Source organism: Gymnogyps californianus, chromosome 28, assembly GCF_018139145.2.
Source record: "Gymnogyps californianus isolate 813 chromosome 28, ASM1813914v2, whole genome shotgun sequence".
Classification (NCBI taxonomy): Eukaryota; Metazoa; Chordata; class Aves; order Accipitriformes; family Cathartidae; genus Gymnogyps; species Gymnogyps californianus.
Window position 1 is genome coordinate 4,353,618 of NC_059498.1, and position 13,081 is coordinate 4,366,698.

The window sequence follows — 13,081 nt, forward strand, 5'->3', positions numbered from 1 at the left end:
CCACCCCCCCCGCCCCAGCACCCCAAGGACCCCACCTCCACCCCTCCAGCACCCCCTGCCCCAGCCCCTCAAGAACCCCACCTCCACCCCCCCAGCACCCCCTGCCCCAGCCCCCCAAGGACCCCACCTCCACCCCCCCAAGCACCCCCTGTCGCAGCCCCCCAAGGACCCCGCCTCCAGCACCCCCCCGCACCCACCTGCTCCCTCCCCCCCGCGCTCCACCCCGGAGCACCCCCAGTCTGCGGGGCCGGTGCCAGGCGGTGCCGGGCGGGTGCCGGTGCCGCGGGATGCCGGGGGGTACCGGGGAGACCCGGGGGGGCGCCGGGGGGTGCCAGCTCCCCGGCCGGCAGCTGTTGCTGCTGACAGCTCCCCCGGAGCCTCCGGCGGGCCGGGGCAGCGGTGACTAAGCACTTTGGGGATTTCTACTCGTATTATTTTATTTTATTATTTTCTCCCCCTTTCAAGCGGGTCCTCCCCTCCTTTCCTCCCCTTCCCCCCCCCCCCCCCCCCCCCCCCCCCCCCCATCCTCATCCTCCCCGGCCGCCCCCGCCCGGAGCCGGGCGCGGCAGGGCGGGCGGAGGGGTTCCCCCTTCCGGCCACCGGGAGCATGGGAGCCCCGGGCCGGCTCGGCTCCAGAGCTCGGCCAGCCCTGGGGTGAGGCGGAGCGGGGCCGCGCCGTGCCGGGCCGTACCGAGCCGCTCCGGGGCCGGGCCGCGCTCCCCGCCTCCCCCGCGGGAAGTTCCGCCGCTCCCGGGGCACACAGGACGGCGGAGCGATGCCGGTACGCCGGGGCCATGTGGCCCCCCAAAACACCTACCTGGACACCATCATCCGCAAATTTGAAGGGCAAAGTGAGTACCGCACCCCCGGCCCCGCTCCCGCTCCCCCCCGCGGCTGCGGGCGGCCCCCCAACTTCGGGGGGGAGCAGGCGGGAGGGCAGAGCGGGGCCACCCGCAGGGTGTCCCCGGGGAAACGAAGGCGCCCCGGTGACCTCCCGGGGGGGGGGGGGGGGGGGGGCGAGGGGTGGGCGACAGCCAGCCAGTGTCCCCGCGGGTATTTATAGACTGGGCAACACAAGGGGGATGAGCGGTCCCAGCCCGGTGGTCCCCCGGGGGGCTGGAGACACCGCGGCCCCCCGCAGTCCCCGGGCTGGGAGGGGGTCCCCGGGGTGACGGGGAGGGGGTCCCGGCTGGCAGGGCTGGGGGAGAGGGGTGTACGCCAGCGCAGACGGGCTTGCTGCCTATTTGCCTTCAACTCCGCGCTGCTCCGAGGCAGCCGTCCCTGGTGAAATGTTGCCATTTGCTGTTGCTCGGAGTAATCCCTTTATATGAATTTTTGGGCTGGTTTTCGTGTCAAATATAGCGAAGAGTTCGTACGCATCGGGGAGCGCTGGGGTTTGCGTGCGGCTGGGTGGGGGCCGTGGGGAGGAGGCGGCGGGGGCTCCGCTGTCTGGGCACCCCGATGGGGCTGGGTCCCCCCTACGCAGCTGGGGATGAGAGGAGGGGAGCGGGAGACTGGGGTCCCCCCAAAAGCTGTGCTCAGAGGTCTGCCGTGGTGTGCTGGGGCTGTGCACCCCCCACCGCCCCAGCTCGCTGTGGTTTTTCTCCAGTGTCCGAGTTCGCCGGGTGGGCAAATGTCCCTGGCGCTGCCATCCCTGCCAGATCTGCGCTGCCTGCCCTGGCAGTGAGTGACGTGACCCTGGGGACGGGAAGCGAGAAAAACTGTCCCTGGTTCCTATCAGTCCCCGCTGGGAAGCGGCGGCTGGGGAGCAGCGGGGGCATGCGGCGAAGTGTGCCAGCGGGGAAGCAGCCAGGCCCCCTCGTCCCTGCCCGCTCCCTGCCTGCGCTCTGCCAGCCATGTCGGGCACCAGCTGGGCTCTGCCGAAACATCGCCCCGCACTCCCCCACGGCACCTTCGTGGTGTGACAAGTGTTGGGAGACACCAAACCAGCCCCCCCCGCTCGCAGTGTGTCCTCCCCTGCTCGTGGGTGCCTTCACCCCCACCCCCTCCGCAGCTCCCATGGGTGCAGCTGCACCCAGTGAGTCCCCGCTGGAGCCGGAGAGGCCCAGTGCTTCCCTCCCAGGTCTGGTGCAGAGCGCCGGTACCATGGGGGCAAGGGCAAATCTGCAGGTGAGGGCAGGGCAGAAAGCAAATCTGGGGTGAAAATACCCCCAAGGAGACCTGGCTCTGCAGCTCCTTCCCAACCCGGCCCTGGTCACATCCCCTGCGCTCAGCACCGCTTGCTCCGGCGCCCTGCCAGCCCCGTAAATCCTGTCCTGCGCCAGCCCAGCCTGGATCCAGCCTGGATCCGGCCCGTGGGGCTGATGCTGGATGGGGAAACGTTCGTCGCAGGTGGGGAGCGCGCCCCAGGAGCAGGGCTTTGGGGGAAGGTCCCCTCCTTGTGCCACCTTTCAGCTGGCAGAGCAATTTCGATAGAGAAGGATCGGGAAGAGGGAACTGGGAAACATTTGGCTGTGGTGGTTTGTGCTGTTTGCAGCTCCGGCACCAGCGTCAGCCCTGCGTGGGAGAGGGAAAGGTGCCAGGGTGGGAGTCCCCCACAAAGGGCCACCAAGGGCTGTCACAGGGTGGGATGAAGCAGGAGACCTCGGTGCGGCATCCCTGGGGGCACTGGTTTTATTGGGAGGCATCCTCCAGAGCTGGTACTTTGCAGGTGACATTAGGGAGAGCATCAATATGCCGGGGAGGGGTCCCCCCACCCCACCAGGTCCCAGCGCTGGGTGCCGCAGCCGTGCAGAGGTTTCTCCCGCGTTTGGGTGAAATTCCCCGTGAGGCTGGAGCGCAGCGGGGCTCTGGAGCGCGCAGGCTGCAGATGCCATTCCTGGGTAATCCAGGAGATTAATTGGGGTCTGGGCTGGGAGGCAGCTTCCAAACGGACCCTCTGCTCTGACCTGCCTCCGGCTCCAGCCTGGAGCCGATGCCAAATGCTGAGGGAGATGCTGCTGGGCGGGGCACGGCATCCGTCGCATCAGCATCCGCAGCCCCCTGTCACATCCCAGCAAACCTGTCCCGGAGAGGGGTCCTCCCCAGCCCAGCACCCCCTGATCTCCTTGAAAAAAAAAACAAAAATCGAACCAAATCAAAGCTCTAGGCTGGGTCTCCCCCAGGATAAGGATGGAAGTGGCTCCATCCGGGCTGGACGACATGGGCTGGGCAGCGCTGCCACACACCCCGGCACAACAGCCAGTCCGGCCCCAGCCCAGCCTGGGTGGCTGCAGCACCAGGAGGGGATGGGGCAGCACCACTCCCTGCCTCAGTTTCCCCTTTCCTCCACCTGAGCCCTTTTCTTCTTGAGCACAGGGGCCACGCAGCCCAGCGGGGTCTGGATTTCAGCTTCAGCCCGAAGGCACAATTATCCTATAAAACATTAGGAGAATCATTAGTGTGACGGGTTTCACCCGGCTTCCCACGAAGCCAAGCCTCACACTCACTCCTCCTCTCACCCCTTGCCTGACTTCAGTCAAATCTGAGCAAGGGTGGGAAGTCTCCGAGATAACTCCGGTCCCTGATAAGCTCCTGGGGAGGGACGAATGCTGCAGCTCTTCCCTCTGCCTGCAGTGCCAGCTGGGGACAGATTGCCCATGTATTAGACAGCAGCGAGTCCCCACATGCGAGCGGTGACATGTCGAGGCTGTGCGGGTTGGCCCACTCCAGCAAAAACTGCCTTTACTGGGGACCCCCCCGCTTTGGGTCCCTCTGTCCCCACGGTCACCGACTCACATGAAATCGGGGGAATTTTCTCTCTCTGAAGAGCAGGGCAGCACCCAGGGTGGTGCGGGCTGGCACCAGCCGTCCTCCCCCCAGGCCTGTCACCGGTGTCCCAGGGGAGCCCATCCCTGCACAAGCCCCACAGCAGGTGGGATCAAAAAGCCCAAGCATCCCCCCATCCACCCAGGCTGTCCCCCATCCCGGCGGGTCCCCAACATCCCCCTAAGCCTCGTGCTCTCCTGCCTCCCCGCAGACCGCAAGTTCCTCATTGCCAACGCCCAGATGGAGAACTGCGCCATCATCTACTGCAACGACGGCTTCTGTGAGATGTTCGGCTACTCCCGCGTGGAGGTGATGCAGCGACCCTGCACCTGCGACTTCCTCACCGGCCCCGACACCACCAAGAGCTCCATCGCGCAGCTCACGCAGGCCCTGCTCGGCTCCGAGGAGTGCAAGCTCGAGATCCTCTACTACCGCAAAGACAGTAAGAGTCGCTTTTTTGGGGGGGTCCGGTGGTGGGAGGTGTCACCTGCCCGGGATTTGGGCTGTCGGAAGCTGGTGGTGGGAGGCGAAGGGGGTCTGATGCTAGCAGGGCATTGGGATTGCACCCAGACCTGGGGCTTTGCCGAAGGCAAGTCCATGGTGGCTCCTGGCGGGATGGAGCCGTCTCTGCTGTGATGGGGCACTGGGGGCGTTGGGACCTTGAGCGATGGAAGTTGCTGTCAGATTATTTGGGAATTGGGTCATTTGCAAGACCTTGGTGATGCCTCAGAGCTCCCAGGCCAAGCGATGGCATCGCTCGTGGGATCCCTGCGTCATGAATGAGGATCCCATGGGAAGCCCATGGAGGAGTCGGGCTGGGACACGGGTCTCCTGGTCTGTGCTCCGAGACGAAATAAGACAGACCCCCCGTCTCTGCCGAAAGCGGGTGCAGCTGACGGCCTCGGAGCCGCCTTTCCAGCGAGCAGGATGCGGCTGTGCGTGCACAGATGGAATTACGTTAAGATGAAAATGAAGCTTTGATGGAAAATACTAGTGATTAGTTCTAATACTGCAGGAAGTTAAATAAATATTTAGTGCTTGATGCTGCAAACCAGCAGCAGCCAGGGCTCCCAGGGGCAGGGGGAATGCAGATCGGGTGCTCGCTAGAGGTTAAAAGTATTTCCTTTTTTCAACCTGTGGAGCTTTCCCATCGCTTTAGATTGTGTTGATGGGGGTTTGGCCTGAGCAAGGGGCTGCACCCTGCTGCCAGCAGCTCCCGGAGCAGCAGGGTGGAGGAGAAACAACTGGAGGTGAAGGGAAGGAGAAGGCAGGAGCCCTGGCTCCCAGCCCAGCACCCTATCTCCAGGGCTGGGACCTGGGTGTCCTGGCCTCCTTCCCAGACCCTATCTCCCGGGCTGGCATCCAGGTGCCAGTGTATCGGCCCCGGGAATTATCTGCTGGCAGCACCCCTGCGTGCGTTAACCCGCACAGTTAACCTGGCGAGGCCGGACGCTGTGCAGTGGCAGGATCAGGCTGCTCACCGGCCGCATTTCCCATATGATTTTCCTCCCGTCCTGGCCGAGGGACCTGGTCGAGGCTCTTCCCTGCGGGGCCAGTCCTGGGTGAAGCGGGGCCGGGGAGCGGTGCCAGGGCTGAGCTACGAGTCCCCCCTCGGCCGCTGCAGTTTGCAGGGGGCTGGCTGGAGCCCAGCGCAGCCCAGGAGGCACGAGGAGAAGCGGGCACATGCTGTCCCCCTGCTCCCATCCCAACGCCAACGCGTGGCCGTGGCAAGGACAGCGTGTGCAGCCCTGTTCCCCTCCCTCAGGGATAGTTTCCCCATCTATCCCCGGGGAACGCTCGGCTGGGTGCCTGATCCAACGCCATCCTCCCTGCTTTGAAGTGTTCCCGCCCGGCTCACGGGATGCTCGGTGCTCTCCTCGGAACCCTGCTCTTCCTCTAGGCCACGGGAAACTCTCAGCACAGCTCTGAGCTGCTTTCTTCTCTTTTTTATTAAAAAAAAAAAAAAGAAGGGGGGGAAAAAAAAAAGCCCAGAAGCAAGCCCTTCATGTCTATTTTTAAAACCCAGCCCCATCAGCAATATGCTTTCCAATTGTTTCCCCCCAGCACTCAGCCTGCAACTGCTCAGCCCATTATAAATGGGTCTTATCGGCAAAGAAAAGGCTTTTGCATTATAGGGAGCTGCTGCTTAATTAGCCGGCGGAGGCTCCGAACCCGCCTGTCCTCCTTTTCATACCGGCGGCACCAATCTCCAGCCTCAACCTGCTGTTTATTACTGCGGTACTCCCGGCTCTGCAGCTCGCGGGGTTGTTTCCTCGCTTTTCTGGTTGCCAGAGACAATATTATACCCCAAATCTGCCTGTCGGAGCCCCCCCAGCAGGGCCAGGGTGGGATGGATGGAGGTAGGTGGGAAGGGGGGCACCCATGGGTGTCCGGGCAGGTGCCTGTGCACAGGCAGGATGCTGTATGATGGGGTGATGCATGTCCCTGGGGACAGCCTTGCTGCTCGGTCCTCACCCGGATGCCTGTGCTGTCATTAGCTAATTATAAAAGGAGCCACGGGTGCTGACGGCGAGCCCAGCTCGGGGCAGCCGAAATGGAGCCAAGAACCAAGTCCAGCTGGGGGAAGATGGGACCGGCCCAGCAAGGGCAGTTGTCCCTCCCTGCCATGGCAGCCCCAAAAAGGCCTTGGCAAGAGGGGAGAGCCCAGCCGTGGCGCGTGTGGGCTCTAATCCCCTGCTCAAAGCCAGGAGATCAGTGAAAAGTTAATTTCCTTACAAGATGCTGCGCAGCTGGGGCTGCCCCAGCCAGGGGGGTCAGTACAGGATCAGGTCCTGCCAGGGCGAGGAGCGGCCACGGCCACCAGCCTCGGGGACACACTCCCCACGGTGTCCAGGGCTGAGCCGAGCCCCCTCCAGCATCCCCTGGAGACAACACCGAGGGGCTGGCGTGACTGAGTAGCATCCAGGGTTGGGTTTTTTTCCCCCCCGAGGGTGACGTGTTTTGCTGTGAAGCCACCGGCGAGAGCCCTCGGGGTCCCTGGAGTGGGGCCGGTGGCCGCAGGTGCTGGGCACCGTGGCGCTGGCATTGCCCGAGCGGCAGCAGCTGGCAGTGCTCGCCGAGCGCTTCACCGTTAATCTGCATGAATGGGATGCTTATGAATATGAAAGGAGAGATGCAGGGCCGAGACAGCCGGAGCAGCTGGTGGGGCAGCCGCTGCCTGCAGCCCCAGCCCCTCCATCCCCAGCCCCTCCTCGGGCAGAGCCCACGGCTGGTCCCCTCCAGCAGGAGCAGTTTGTGCCGGTCCCCTGGGGCCGGGGATTAGGGACCAGATCAGCCTGGCAAACTCGTTACACTGGTGCTGTAAGCTGGGATTTCCCTCGGGGACTCCAGGAGAAGGGAGGAGGTCGCAGAGCAATTGGGACAGCACCCGGTGTCACCCAGGGTGTCCCCCCTGCAGCTCCCCATGGGGTGCCTGAGCAGGCAGCTGCAGGGCTGGCAGCCAGGCAGGCATGGGTTTGCGGGGTGTCACCGCGCCCAAAGGGGACGGGGGGACTCATGTGACAAAGACCCCTCTGTCCCCGTCCCAGGGCACATCCATGGCACAGCAATCACCTCTCCAGCAGCTGCTGCCAGGGAGCCCTGGCTAAGGCAGGCGGGGATGGATCCGGCCAAGGTTTCTCCGTACAGCAACGTGTGACATGCCCAACGGGCTCCCTGGAAGCAGGAGGGCAAATCCCACCGGCAGCTGCCAGATCCTGGCACCATCGGGGCTGGGGGCCAGTGCCAGCAGCCCCAGGGAACCTCTGCTGCTGCCCCGTGGGGTGGACAAGGCAGGACGGAGAGGACCTCCCGGGTGGCGGAGGAGCAGGGAGGCACAGCCAGCTGACAAAACCCCAACCCCAACTTGAGCTCTTTGCTTGTACAAAAACGTGGGTTTTAAGCCAAGCCGAGGCCGTTTGCTTTGCGTTCGTTTAAGGGTTGGGCTTGGCAGAGCCGGGCTGTGACCTCGGGAAAGGGACAGACACCATGGCCCGACTCCAGATGGGGACTTATAAACATCCCGCCTCGCAATGACAAACGCTCCGGTCCCAGACATCCTGCGCTGTGGGGGCCGATTCTGCCATCCTCGGCACGGCTGCGCCACAGCTCCGGCTGTCCCCGTTGCCCTGGCTCTGCCCCGAGGACGGCGCGATTGGGGCACAAAGCTGGAAGAGACATGTTTTCCATCCTCTGCTGCTCCTCAGATGCTTTGTGCTTGGACCAGATGTCCCACAAACAGACGGACAGGCCCAGAGCATCCCCAGCACCCCAGGGATGCTCCCAGGAGGCTTTTTCCTGAAATCCCTGCCCCGGCAGAGCCCCCAATTCCTACCCCAAACCCTCCATCCCCATCCTCGCTGGCTGTTGCATCCCTGATGGGAGGTGGCCCCATGTGCCATGGGGACAGGGCCCTTGGGATGGCCGGACAGCCCCGGGAAACGCTGTCAGCACTGCAGTTTTGGCTGCACAGCCCTGAGCTAAGCTGGACTAATTCCTGCGTCCAGCGGGGATTTAGCAAGGGAAGGACCATGGGCCTGGATGCGGCCGCTCGCTTCGCTTGCAGAGGAGGTTAAGCTGCATTTTGCCACCCCTCTGTATTGATCAGGGACCCCTCTTGGCTCCTGGGGATTGGAGCATCCTTCCACTTGCACCCCAAAATATCCCGCCAGGCTTGGAGGCATCCTTCCTGTGGCCACGTTGTTGGTGGGGACCCTCAGCCCCCCGACACTCCTGGTTTTCCCCCTCTACTGCTGCTTCCGACCAGCAAGATCCCCGCGAAGCGCAGAAATCCCTGCTATTTGTCACCACACAAGGGGTAACCTCCATCCCGCCGCCATCACTTAACAAGGTCATTTTAGCGGTTTGGGGGTTGCTGCAAGGAGCATTTTTGCCGGTCTGGTGTCACAGCGGGTTTCAGTCTCCTGATGCCCCGTTTGGGTGCAGGGAGAGGGGCTGGTGCAGACCCCACCAGCAGCATCTGCTCCCGGTGCAGGGGGATGCAGACCCGGGTGCGGGGACTCCCCAGCACCCATCGCTCACCCCAGACCCCAAAGGAGACCCATCTCCCACCGGCTCAGCCCCCACCTCCATCATTTTCCATCCCACCTCAAGGATTTGCTTTAGGGCCTCCCAGCAATCTGCGCTTCCCTTTGAAGTTTCTTCCCAGCCCTGACACTGATTTATCCCCGGATGGGAGCAAGGCTCGGCCCTCCCGAGCATCTCCCCGGGCGTGCCAGAGCACGGCTCCATCCCCATCCCTGTCCCCGTCCCCTCCGTGCCCTTCCCAGCCCCTCTCCTCCGCTCCGTTATATAATACCACTATAGATTTAGCCACTCTGCCATGAGACCCTGCAGATTAAATCTCCTGGCCGGGGGGGAGGGAAGGACTCGGTAAGAGCTCCGAGGGGAGATTAATAGCTTGCTTTTTTAATATTCATAACAATACTGGTTTGTGTCCGGCTCTCGGAAACCCCCGTGTCCTGTTGATTAGTTTAATACTGATGATACCAACAAATGCATTAACCACTGGCAGCCGTGGAGGATAAGAGGGCCAGGGAGGGAGGGCCCCCGATGATGACATTTTTAATGTTATTAAGTGCTTGCTTTTATCAAGGTCAGAAGACAAGATGGGTCGGAAAGCGCTCAGCTTGGGAGAGGTGGGCTAGGTGCTGGGAAGATCAAACCCAGCCCAGGGTTTTAGGGAACGAGCTGTTTTTCCCAGCCCATGCAAACCCATCGCATTGGCTGTGGGACACTCCAAAACAGCATCCATGTCGCATCCCTCTTGCCGAGCCCTTTCCGCAGCCCCCGGGCTGGGTTTCGCCCCGGATGGGCACGCAGGCAGCCCCACGGCGGCGGCCACGGAGTGCAGGCAGGTTGCGAATGCCCCCGGGGCTCCTCCAAGAGATCATTTGGCGGCTGGATAAAATTAGATGGATGGAGACAGATTAGCTGAACAGCTGAAGGGAAGAGACGGGCAGATGGATGGGGACAGTCGATCAAGGAACGATGACGGGAGCGCAGGGCTGGGGTTCCTCCTGGGGCCGGCTCAGCCCACCGGCACCGCAGCAGGTCTGGGGTGCCCTGCTTTTTGGGGGAAGGATGGGGAGGCTCGGCATTCGGCAGAGCCCAGGCTGGCTCGCCTCAGGGAAACCGAGTCAGGGCAGAGGGTGCCAGAGGCTGCAGCCTCTCCACAGAGCTGGGGTTACCCCAAAGCACCGCTGCCCAGAGACCCCAAATCTTGGGGGACTGCCTTGTCTTTGGGCCAGGCTTAAGGGAACCCGCTGCTCCCACCCCTGGCCCCAAAGCTCCATCATCCCCTTGACGCCGTCTATGCCACGGGGTGTGGGTCTGAGCCAGGCACCGAGCTCCCGGCACGCAGGGCTGTGCCTGGCAGGGCGGCTTTTGGGGTGATTCCCCTGGTTTTGGAGGGTCCCACACTCAATTAACTGTTGGTCAGCCCTGAATTGGTCAGGCAGTTGGACTAGATGATCATTGTAGGTCCCTTCCAACAGAAATAGTCTATTCTATTTAATTTAAGAAGGGATCAGCATGGGGGCTTGCAGCAGTATCGGCCAGGGCTGCTCAGGCTCAGCACCTCCCAGATTTGCAGGATCAAACCAGGCACCAGCTGCCTCCCAGCCCCAGCCACCTCCCAGCTGCTCCGTATATCCCTCCAACTGGATGTAACTGGGCCCAGTTTTCAGCTGTTCAGCATCAGCCATGGGATTAACCCTTTCCATGGCACATAGGGCCTGCCAGGATCCGGCCCCCATGAGAACAGCTCAGAGGCCATCCCCTCCCATCACTGCAGAGGAGCTTAAGAAGGAAAAGTGAAGCAGTGAAGAGGATGCAGCAGGGCAGAGCACATGAGCCAGGATCAGGCCATCTGGATCAGGATTCCTGGTCCAGGGGGGAAGTATGGAGCTGGTGGCTGCCCACGCCAATGAATCCTGCTGGGCTGCGGGTCCCTGGGAAGTTGGTGATGCTTTGAAATCACCTGTGGGGAAAAAAACCCTCATTTTATAACACACCGAAGGACAAAGCATCTGGTGCCGCCGGGCATCACACGCGCAGGTGAGTGGGCACACACGTGCACACCCCCGGCACACGCCAGTGCCAGCACCGGCACTGGCAGAGCCGTGGCATCCCAGGGACGGCACCGCATCATCCCGCCGGGCACGTGCCACCTTAGCATCACGCAGGACACCTCACTCACTCGGCGTCACCTAAAGGACACCGCTCGCCTTTTAGATCCCTAAAAATCCTGACAAGGGGAGGGAGAAGGGCTCATTTCTTTCCGTCCCCGCTGGCTCCACACGCGGGTAGCCCAGAGTGTGCCCGTGCATCCCTTTGAAACAGCTTTATCTGTGGAAAATCCACCCCCCCACCTCCTCCCCAGCTCACGCGTTTAAGTGGATTTCCTCTCCCTGTGGTGAACAACGATGAAAGAAAGAAAGAAAGAAATAATCCCGGCTGCCGGGCCCTTTAAATGGATTTCACCGTATCCATTTCTTTCCCATTCTTGTGCATGTGTGTGTCTGTGTATGTGCACATCCCTGACGTCACGGCAGATTTTGAAGTTGCCCGATGCCGGCCATCTGCTCCTGATTACGGGAGGCCCTGAGCTCCTTAAAATTATACGCAGAAAGGCCGACATCCCCCTCCCGGCCAGAGCTTGGCCATGGCAAGAGCGGGAGAGCACTAGATCGGGCCGGCAGCACATCCCTGCCAGATCCGCTAATCCCTGGTAATCAGAGCAGAGGGGAAAGGCGAGATCAGGGATCCGCACTCGGCAAAAACTGCCATGGAAGGTGGTCGCTTTGCTCTGTACCGGCCGGGCAGTGGTACCTGGTTGCTCCATCGTTTCTAGGAGGTTTAGGGTAGGAGCCCGGCGGGGGTTCAGGGCGTTTTGCCAGAGGGGCTGTGGCAGCGGCTGCAGCTCGGGGGCTCCCACTCCCACTGGTGCCAAAAGCAACAGGAGACAGCTCAAGGAAGGGACCCACAGTGATTATACCTTCGGGTAGGGTTTTTGAAGGATTTTGCAGGAATAAAGCTGGCAAGGGAGGTGGGAACCCCCCTGTATCCTCCACTTGCTGCTTTGGGAAAGGCCTGCAGGTATTTTTGGGTGCCCCTAATTGCAAACTGGTGCCTGGCTGCCAGCACAAGCGGAGCCACAGGATCGAGCTGGCATCCAACAGGCAAATCCATATGGCCTCATGCCCTGTGGCCATGTTCGGGGTCCTCCCCACAGCCCTCCTCGCTCCCAGGACACTGAGCCAGTCCTTGTGCCCCCCTGTGCCTCAGTTTCCCCATGGCAGGAGTGAGACAAGGCTGTGCCCGACCACTCCATGCCAGTGCCTTTAGGGGATGTCCTTGGAGACCATCACACCGATCCCACCATATCCTGCTGCCCGCAGTCGGAACAGGGCACGTGGTCGGGCTCACCCCCATTGCCGGCAGCCAGGACACGAGACAGCTGAAGTCAGTCCCCAAAAACTGCCTGGCGATTGCAGGGCAATTAGCTACGGCGTGATTACAAGCAGCATGCTTAATGAGGTTAAACCACTACCTGGGACTTTCTGAGTTTTTAATTACCTACTCTTTAATTGCTGCTCTCAAGTACATTAATACAGATGACTGTCTGGGACAAAAAAAAAAGGTAAGATGGAATTTGTGTGAGTTGGGATGCTGCAGAGATACGGGCCTTTCCCAGGGCTCGGATTGGCTTCCAAATCCTCTACTCCCCATCAGCAGGAATTACGCCCATCAAAGTGCTTAAAAACATACTTTTCTGCCAAAAGTGTTTTGTGCTGGGGGGCGTGGGGGGGTGGACAGACCCCCCTGTGCAGCCCCCCCCGAGCCTGTCTCTGCTCGGCAGCCTCGTGTTTCCGCTGCCTGGTGGACGTGGTGCCAGTGAAGAACGAGGACGGCGTCGTCATCATGTTCATCCTCAACTTCGAGGACCTGGCACAGCTCATCACCAAGAACGCCAGCCGGAGCCTGCACCACCGCCTGTCGCAGAGCTGGCGTGGAGGTGGGTGTCACCGGGGACGGTGGGGACAGCAGGAGGGCAGCGCAGCATCCTCAGGGCTATCCCCATCCCATGGTTTTCTCGGGAGCTCGTGGGGGCTGAAGGATGCACCCGTGGCAGGGCAGGATCCTGCACCGTGGGGCTGAGCCCCGCAGAGCGCCCAGGAGCAGAGGTTTGTGCTTCTGCACAGCCGCAGCCCTGCCGGCTCGGGGACTGATCCGGCCAAACACTAACTGGGTGAAAAAAGGCCGTTTGAGCCGGCTGTGCTCCCCGCGCAGC

General features: G+C 62.0%; 1 protein-coding gene across 1 annotated transcript in view; it reads left to right on the top strand.

Annotated features, from left to right (window-relative positions):
- The first annotated feature begins 775 nt into the window (after positions 1 to 775).
- Positions 776 to 13,081, top strand: part of KCNH6 (potassium voltage-gated channel subfamily H member 6) — a 32,776-nt gene continuing 20,470 nt past the window's right edge. The window contains exons 1-3 of the mRNA XM_050911734.1: positions 776 to 851; positions 3,980 to 4,210; positions 12,650 to 12,805. Coding sequence (XP_050767691.1) covers positions 776 to 851; positions 3,980 to 4,210; positions 12,650 to 12,805 — 463 coding nt within the window. The remainder of the gene's footprint in view (positions 852 to 3,979; positions 4,211 to 12,649; positions 12,806 to 13,081) is intronic.